At 50.0% G+C, this 9,523-nt stretch overlaps 1 protein-coding gene across 1 annotated transcript; it reads left to right on the top strand.

Moving 5' to 3' along the window:
• The first annotated feature begins 683 nt into the window (after positions 1-683).
• Positions 684-9,189, top strand: LOC116818055 (blue-sensitive opsin). Its single transcript, XM_032768690.1, has 5 exons — positions 684-1,044; positions 4,034-4,202; positions 7,229-7,394; positions 8,131-8,370; positions 9,058-9,189. The coding sequence occupies exons 1-5, from the start codon at positions 684-686 to the stop codon at positions 9,187-9,189; spliced, it is 1,068 nt and encodes a 355-aa protein (XP_032624581.1).
• Positions 9,190-9,523: the final 334 nt, after the last annotated feature.

Raw genomic sequence — 9,523 nt, forward strand, 5'->3', positions numbered from 1 at the left:
TTGGTGGCAGAGCTGGGAATTTAACCCGGATCTCCCAAGTCTGAAGCCAGTGCACTAACTTCCAAACCATCCTTCTGCTCAAATAATTTGACCAGCTCACCTTCTTAGCTACTGGGCAGTCACAAGGGCCACCATTTAGGTCGAATTCAAGTGGGCACAGAAATCCCTCTCCAATACTCCTGTCTCTGTTATACCGTTCTATCTACCTATCATTCTTTCCTGGTTACCACCTGCCAATTTACAGCTCTGCTCCTGCCTCACCTCATTTCCAAATAAACCAAATTCCTTCAAAGATATTAAACACTTAATGGAAATTAATAAGCCTTAAGGCAGGTTTTGGGGCCAACTAGCTGCTTAGAAGGCGCTTAAACCATCAACCCCTCTCAATCCCATTGTCCTTGTCATACAAACTTAGCCTAGACCCTAATCCTCCCCTCCCACCCTCACTCCCTCCTCCACTCCAGCAAAAGTGGGCGAAGGATATAAAAACCCCCATGGGATCCTGGCGCTGCCAGCTCTGGGATGTAGATGAGGGACACCACACCAGCACTGCATTCTCTTAAGGATTTCTGTTGGGGGTGGGGGGATTTTTTTGTATTGAGGTTGACAATAAAATTAAATTGGTTTTGAAAAGAGACAGAAACAATTAAATAATAAAGAGCAGCTGCTAAAATAACAGAAGGATGAACGGGACAGAAGGTATCAATTTCTATGTGCCATTCTCCAATAAAACAGGGCTGGTGCGGAGCCCCTTTGAGTACCCACAGTATTACCTAGCCGAACCCTGGAAGTACCGAATCGTGTGCTGCTATATCTTCTTCCTCATCTTCACTGGGCTCCCCATCAATTTCCTCACCCTCCTTGTCACTTTCAAGCACAAGAAGCTGCGGCAGCCACTCAACTACATCCTGGTCAACCTGGCAGTGGCTGATCTCTTCATGGCTTGCTTTGGCTTCACCGTCACCTTCTCCACGGCCTGGAACGGCTACTTTATCTTCGGGCCCATAGGCTGTGCCGTGGAGGGCTTCTTTGCCACACTGGGAGGTAAGAGCTCAGCGGGGGGAGCTGCGGGCGGGCAGGGAAGGGGGAATGATGCATGCGCTTGCCTGGCTGGAGGAAGGAAGGTCTAGTTTGCCCTGGGTTTATTTCCAGTTGGAAGCATGCTGTCCAGGCAGATGGACTGCATGCAATCTGTTTCTCCCCATTGAAACATGCTTGGCTGCACTAGTGGGCTAGACAGTGCATGTTTCAGCACAGGCTAGACATGCAAGTAATTACCCAGGGTTCTGGGTACAGCCCTGTGCTGCCACGGCTTCACTGCTCTGGTACCTAAGCTAGCTATGACAGCCCTAATTGCAAATTGCAGTGCAGGCATGTCTTATGCGGCATCAGTAAATTATGCCACTCCCTGAAGGGTGATGTTGCATTGTAATGCAAAGGTACCACATCAGTATGGCACAGTGACTTGAGAACCAGCACAGTGACAAGCTACAAGCAGGGCCCAAAGTAGATTGGGGACTTTTAAAAATTGTCCTGGAAGCCCGTGACGACTGCAACCACAACAGGAGTTTCAGAAAGGCGGCAATGAAAAGAAATCAGCCCAAGCTGCAAAGTTCAGCTAAGGATCTGGGACCCAAAGTTCAGGGGTGTTGGAATTGGGAAGGGCTGAGTTTGAGCCCATCGCTGGGGTCCACACAAAGTTAAGCACATCTTGAGATTAATCTGGAAACTGCCATGGTCTTAGCAAGATCCTCCACCACTGTTTAGAATGATCCCTGCTGAAAATTGTGCGGAAGCCCCTCCCAGCAGGTCACTCATTGGCAGCCTGACTGAAAATGACTCTTCCTTCCACAGTCTGACCTGGACCTATCTGGTTTAGGTGGCTCACCGGTGCATTTGAGCATCTGCAGTGCTGCTGGGAGCACTCACTCATGTGCGGAACTGAGCACCTGAATGCAGATGCCAAGGTTTGAATACTGCTCCCTAATATGAAAGCGTTTACTTCCTGGGCTATGCCAGTCATGTCAAACCCAGCCAGACCTTAATACCACATCGGAGTCCAAGTCAGCGGTCTGCGTCAAATGGGTGGGTAGTTGGGTCTTTATCCCCTGGCAGGCAGCATCAGAGCCAACATAAATTGGGCCCCCTTGTCAGTAGCCTCAGCAGAAGGGTCAAGGACTAAAAAGGTCCAAGAGACTAAAATTCCCTTAGGGTGGTTCTTTTAGAATGGGGAACAGCATGTGGGAAACTTACCCCACGTTGTTCCCGTTCCGTGGAGAAATGAAAGACATCGATAACCAGGGGAATACAAAAAATGTTTGGTGCAACAGTAAGACTCCAGGAGCATGTAAAATTGTCCCAGGTTCCCAGCGGAAGATGCTCTCATTGTTACATAAAACCAATGGTCCAAACCAATGCATCTTACAGCAGCGATGCTGCGGTTTGGAGCAAGGGCAGGTTTTTTATACAAGAGAAGGGGCAGGTCGGTATTTGGGAGGAAAAGGAAGAGCCAATCAGTATCAGCAAAGGATAGAATGAGCCCATCCATATTTGGGAAGAGAAAATGAGTCCCCTCTGGGCTAGAGAAGAGGAGTTTGGTGCTTATGAAAGAGGAGAAAAGGTCTAAATCTGGGAGCAGAGTGAAGGCTAATTGTGTATCCGGGAGCTGAAGGAATATGTGGTTGCTCTCAAGAAGAGTAAAAATGACATGGTCAGTCTCAAGGAGTGGAACCAGGGTTCAGTCTATATTTTTGAGCAAAGCTGCGCAAGTAGTGCAGAAATTTTCCAATGACTATCCAGTGGCATTTTCAAACCCAGCTGATCTGACCCACATTCATGGCTCTTTGATCTTTCACTCCTGCAGGCAGGGTTGCGATCAAATCTCAGTGGCACAACTGCTTGCAAAAAAAATCCATTTCCAAGCAGCACGAATTAATTTTACATCTCTGCGCTCATCCGACCAGCAAAGAGAGATGATACCTGGTGACTTATCCAGCCAACCGAACACAGATCAGAGAGCAAATTCTTGAAGGGAACAGTTTGCAATCAATGCCAGGAGTTTAAAAAAAAAATGGTTAAAAATTCACTGGTTAATTTTCACTCCTGAATACATTTGAGGTAATGGGAATATTCCTGCCACCAGGAAAAGAGGCTCAACGAATCTGGTCTATGCCAGGGATTGGAAATGGGGCCGGGTCTATATTAGGGAGAAGAAGAAGGGCCACTTAGTGTCATCACTAATTCCTTCAGTGAAAAGACCCCATCTCTGTGCCTGACAACAGCTTCTAATCTTTCACACTCTTTCAGGCCCTCCGTCTTATCCAGGCTTTCCATTTCTACCCAGCAAAGAACAAGGAGGGTCCCAACTGGGGGGGAAAGGACGAAGAAAGTTTATACTAAAGGGAAGCAGCAAGAGTTACCGTTCTTCACGAAAGCTGAGCAGAAGGTGTAGCTATCAGCAGATGAGCACATGCTGGGGGCATTAACAGGCTTATAGTACAGGCTAAAGGCTCATAATCCCCTAAGGTTTGATTATCCTTTGATAAATAAACACACCAGGACCTGTCCGGGTTCATTCTCCTGCAGTGGGAACACATACCAAATACCCATTTAGACTCTTGGAGCCATCAGGACAGGTTCAGACATGGTGCAAGCCAGGGTTCACGCCTGGAGCTGTGCTTCCTTACACCAGGTCAAGCTTTGGCCCATTGACTTTAGGGGATGACAAATGACCAGGGCTCTAAACAAGACATTTAGAGACTCATATTGGCCCTTTAGCGCTTTATATGGCCATTCTGGGGGCAGACTCGGGCTCTGTAAAGGCAGACTCTGCTCAAGCCACGGTGAGATAGGGAGGCTGCAGGGTACTGACTCCAGCTCAGCCCCCTGACCCAACTCCTGATCCTGTACTGTACCCAACAGACCATGCTTCCCCTCTGTTCAGATAAGAGCAGGTTTAGACAATTTCTTGTCCCCCAAGTCCTTTAACAGCTCACTCATGTTAGATTGCCCTATCTGTCTCTTTCTCCCTCAGGTCAGGTCGCCCTGTGGTCGCTGGTCGTCCTGGCCATAGAGCGTTATATTGTGGTGTGTAAGCCCATGGGCAACTTCCGCTTCTCTGCCACCCATGCCTTGATGGGCATCAGTTTTACCTGGGCAATGGCCTTTTCCTGCGCTGCTCCACCCCTGTTTGGCTGGTCCAGGTGAGTAATACGAAACACAGACAGTATTTACACCATCCAGACAAAGACTACTGTCTAAATACTCGAATCCCAAATACCCAGGCACTCCTCTATGCATTAGCCTTGAAGCACAGAAGCAATTATAATGAGGAGTCCGTGTGGCACCTTGGAGACTAACACATTTATTTGGGCATAAGCTTTCATGGGCTAGAGCCCACTTCATCAGATGCATGAAGTGAAAAATACAGGAGCAGGTATAAATACATGAAAGGATGGGGGTTGCTTTACCAAGTGTGAGGTCAGTCTAATGAGATAAATCAATTAATAGCAGGATACCAAGGGAGGAAAAGCGGTTATGGATCTGAACCTGATCTCTGTACCTTGGGTTTATACTGGGGTGATGCCATTGACTTAAATGGACTTACTCCTGATTTACGCCAGCACTGCTGAGAGCAGAATCAGACTATAAGCTTCGGAATCCTTCCTGAAAATGTAACCTCCAGCATCTGGGCATTACGAGCTTCCTCACACAGCTTTGCCAAAGCACCTCTGTCCTACCTTACTGCTCCCACTTCTATTCCTGTCTAGACTCTCCACATACAGCGCTGCTAATGCACCACCTCAGCATCTCCTGATAGTCCCGGGTTTCACTCCAGCTCTGCCAATGCCATTTCATTCTGGCCCAACATTACCGCCTGCTATTCCAGTTCTGTGTCCCACACAGAGTTCTGCTGGGACACCACAATCCTAACCTGCAACCCCTTCCCCTGCTGTTCCTGTCCTGAAAGCTCTGTGCATCAGCCCAACCACAGGAAGTGAGAACTAACCGTGGCAAGACCTATATGCTCTTTGCTCACTACCACAGAAGGGAAGGGACAAAGGAGCCCAGGCCACCAAACAAAGAGAGAAGAGACTCTCTGTACTTGCTTGTGAGCTTGGAGGAAGCACGGTCTGCTCATAATGCAATTGTCTAATGCCATAGGCCACCAGCTGCACTCCGTCGAACAGCTGTGTTCTCCTCTGGAGAGCCAGCCGTGCACATGCTTGTCCGCATTCCAGCAGTCATTGCAGACTAACCTAGCCAGAGCAGAATTCGGAGTGAAGAAGAGTTTGGGCCCAATCCTGCAACGGCAGCTCCCAGTGCTAATCCTTACATATGATAGTAACTCCCAGTTAAACCAATGAATTAAGATTAAGATTACATGTGGCGTGGACCCTATTGTTTCAGGTTGAGCCCGAATATCATGTTGGCCAGGAGCTGGGCGGTCAGGACTGAAGCACAGTATGGGAAGCCTCTGCTGTATAGGCTTTGTGGATAAACACAGGACTTGAGCATTAAGGAGGGCTGTCAATCTGGTGCCTTTCACATGAATTCACTTGTCATTTCCCCTCCAGCACAGGTAAAGCCACAGCCCTCCTGCTGCACAAATTTGGGAACTGGTCCTGAAAAAGACTTACATTTACTCCTAGCAGCAAACCCACTGAAGTCAATTTACTTACGTGACTCTGCAGGGATCAGGACATTAGCTATTAAAGTGACAAAGCTGCTTTTGAGTCACAGAAACCCAAAATCTGATAAACTAAGAAATATCAGAGGGGTTTTTAGTTTGGGACACGCCCCCCTGAAAATCTCTGTCTTTATGGAGAAGCACTAAAGAACTGACTAGGAATGAAACCAATAGAATTCTATAGGATGCTCTGAAAAGCCTGTGGAAAGAGTCTTATTCTACAGGCAAAAATATAAACAGGCACTAATAATAGGTCCATCAATGGCTATTAGCCAAGATGGTCAGGGACGCAACCCCTCAGCAACAGGGAATCCAGGACACCTCAGAGTTCATACCTGCATTGAGCCATAGTAGGTTCCCCGTCATCTCTGCTCCCCGGGAGAAAGAGCAGGTGGCACCTGGCAGCCAAATGCTCAGTCTTGTAAGGACAGGAATTAACAGCCTGCTCCTCATGGGAGGGAGCGTCTGTCACAACAAACTGATGTCTACATGTCCAAGTGCAATGTGGCAGCGCAGTGCAAACGGCACATGCCGCCTTCTCCTGAATCAATCACTGTCCCTGCATGATCCTCACCCAGGCTGCCTGGCACTGGGGCATGGCGCTTTGCCACGGCTCCCATCACCCAGGGAAGGAGTGCAGCAGGCTCAGCAGAGCCCCATGTGGACGCATGCACCTCTGCCTCACACCAGTAGGCCAGCAGGGGTGCCTTGGCAGAGCTGGGCGTGGGAGCTCAGGATTGGCATAGCAGAGGGTGAGGATTGCAGGTCAGGACTGAAGGGCATGGGCCAAGAAATTTGGAAGGAGCACACACAATGCCTGGCCACAGCGCCATTGGCTTTGGCTGGTGCTGTCATTCTCAGAGTCTCAGGGAGCTGCTAATGCAGCCCTGCGGCTGCTCACTGCCTGCCGAGAGCCCCATTGTGGCGAGGTTTGCCTCTCTGGCTGTTCTGCCTCTACTTCTCCTTCATCCAAGCCCCTCTAAGAACTCAATCGGGCTCCAGTGAACCTTTGAATTCACTCTTCCCCGGGTCTCCACAGGCTGGCAACGGAGTTTGTCCAAAACCAGAACTCAAAAGTCCAAAATGCACACAAAGTTCCTCATCTTCCCTTCTTCAGTGCCACCCACAGGCTTTACCTGGCTTGGGCTCTGTAGTGCCAGGCGTGCTCTCTGCCTGACTTCTTCCATCAGCTGCAGCAATGCACAATCTCGTGTGTTCTGGGCTTCCCTGGGTTACTGCCAGGCTTCCTCCTGCCTCTGGCAGTCTCAGCTACTCTCTCAAACACACCCTGCCTGCAGGTGCCGCTGCCTTTTATACTGGAATCACCTGGTTGCTCTCCTGTGGGGCTCATCTTGTAATCAAGGGCTGGCTTAGCCGCAGGCTCTCCAGCCCATGGGCAAAACATCTTGTTGCAGACACAGAGACTCTAGGTCACCTCACCAGTTTCAACCCAGCCCCATCCGAAGGCCGCACACGGGGGAGGGTCTGGTGAAATGCGTGACCTAACTCTTCTGCTTTGCTTGCTCTCTCACTCGGCAGATACATTCCCGAGGGCATGCAGTGCTCTTGTGGCCCAGATTACTACACTCTCAACCCTGACTACCACAACGAATCCTACGTCGTCTACATGTTCGCGGTCCACTTCGTCATCCCGGTGGTGGTCATCTTCTTCTCCTACGGGCGGCTCATATGTAAAGTCCGAGAGGTACAATATGTGTCTAGCTGCTCAGGGTTTGATGAAGAGAGGCAACGAGCATGAGGGGATTGAGGGTGTTGGTCCTCAGCTGGCGAACAGGCTCTTTGGAGCACCAGCAGCACCATCTGATGGGCAATACAAGCCCGCATGTGTTTGGCCAGGTCAAACTAGACAATCACAGCGGTCCCTTCTTGCCTTGGAATCTATGAATCGCCCCCGGTGTTATCTCTGTTCACAACCCCATCTCCTCTGGAGACAGGCCCAGGCTTAGAAAAGAGGCAAGAGATGTAAAACTTCACACCCATAATTTATCAGTGGACAGTGAGGGGGCTCAGGGCCTCACAGAGGGATCGAAAGCAGGGATGATTCTCTGCAAGCACAAAGCAGGGTCAGGTGTGTGCCTGTTTCAGCCTCTCCTTTCTCCAGGTAAGAGAGTTTATCAGCTGCACTTTATGACTGGGTGCGTGCTGCCTTGGGTGTGAGCCATTCCATGTGTAAATCTAGTCTGTGCTCCAGATCTAGTCCAGGTTCTGAGCAGAGGTTAGATCCACTCTGGGCATAATGAAATACAAACTAAAACGTCTTCAGTCCAGGGGTCAGCTTTCCCAGCAAAAGGGTTCAGACCTGCTCCCTGTTCCCCGACTCCAGCCATGTCAGATATCCAGTTCTCTCTAGCTTGCCTGGTGGGAGACAGCTCAGCACTGCAATGCGCTCCTTGGCTCACTGCCCTCTCCTACTCCCACAGGCAGCCGCACAGCAGCAGGAGTCGGCAAGCACCCAGAAGGCAGAGAGGGAAGTGACCCGCATGGTGATTCTAATGGTTCTGGGCTTTCTCATGGCCTGGACGCCCTATGCCTTGGTGGCGTTCTGGATCTTCACCAACAAGGGGGCGGACTTCTCCGCTATTTTCATGTCAGTGCCTGCCTTCTTCTCCAAGAGCTCCTCTCTCTACAACCCCGTCATCTATGTCCTCATGAACAAACAGGTGAGAGTCCCAGGGCCAGAGCCTCCCTGCCAAAGCTGTCCCTGTCCTAGGCCTCCCCTAGAACTCTCAGGGCACACCTTGAACCTGGCCTATAGCACTCCCTGCTCTCACAGTTCTGCGTTCTCAGCCAATGCACCTCAGTCCTTACCTGCAGCTTCCCTCCTGCTATTCCATCCCTTGTCTCCCTCTGCTCAGTTTTCCAAATGCACCTTGATCCTGACCTGCAGCACCTCTGCTACTCCGCTCCTTGGGACACTACCCTGCTCTGCCAACGCACCTCAATCCCAACCTACAGCCCCTCTATTACCCCAGTCCTGTGTTGGTGCTGCCAATGCACCTTGATTCTGACCTACAGTCTTCTTGCTACTCCAGTCATGAGCTTCACTACAGCTGTGCAGATGCATCTTCCTCCTGCCTAATAGCACCTCCCCCACTATTCCAGTCCCAGAACAAATTCCAATTGAATCTGGTACCTGTCGCTTTCTGCCTTAATTTGTTTAATGCTGCCTGTGCAGTTGGAACAGCTGCTATATTTCACCACAGGGGTGGTAGCATCTCTGTAGTGGGCGAGGTGTTATATGTAACCCAGTAAAGTGCTCTTTGTCTGGTGATCAGACGGACGGCTCCATTGGCCATCGTGGATGTATGTGCTGTTCAAAGGTGCCACTGCTCTCTCTTTCCCTTCAGTTCCGTAACTGCATGATCACCACAATCTGCTGCGGCAAGAATCCCTTTGGGGATGATGATGTCTCCTCGACTGTATCCCAGAGCAAGACTGAGGTATCCTCGGTCTCCTCCAGTCAAGTGTCACCAGCATAGATCATGGACAGTTTGAACTTAGGGGACCTGCCATGCTCTGGGATCAAGAAGTAGAAACTGACGCACCCATGTATCCTCTGGTCCACGAACTTGTCTCATGCAATTACTCCCTTGTACTCCATCATCACATATCACACCTGCTCAGGTGTGCACAGGAGAGCCCTCCCCTGTGAAAACAGTGGTGTCAATACTGAATGTGGCCCCTCCCTGCAAATAGCTGTGCACATACGGAACCCACTTATGCAAAGGCTCACTTGTGCATATGCAAACCACTTGTGCAAGCAGCCACCTGTGCAAATATCAACTAATGAATTTTGAGCCTTCTCACGTAAAC

This window comes from Chelonoidis abingdonii, chromosome 4 (genome assembly GCF_003597395.2).
Source record: "Chelonoidis abingdonii isolate Lonesome George chromosome 4, CheloAbing_2.0, whole genome shotgun sequence".
Lineage (NCBI taxonomy): Eukaryota > Metazoa > Chordata > Testudines > Testudinidae > Chelonoidis > Chelonoidis abingdonii.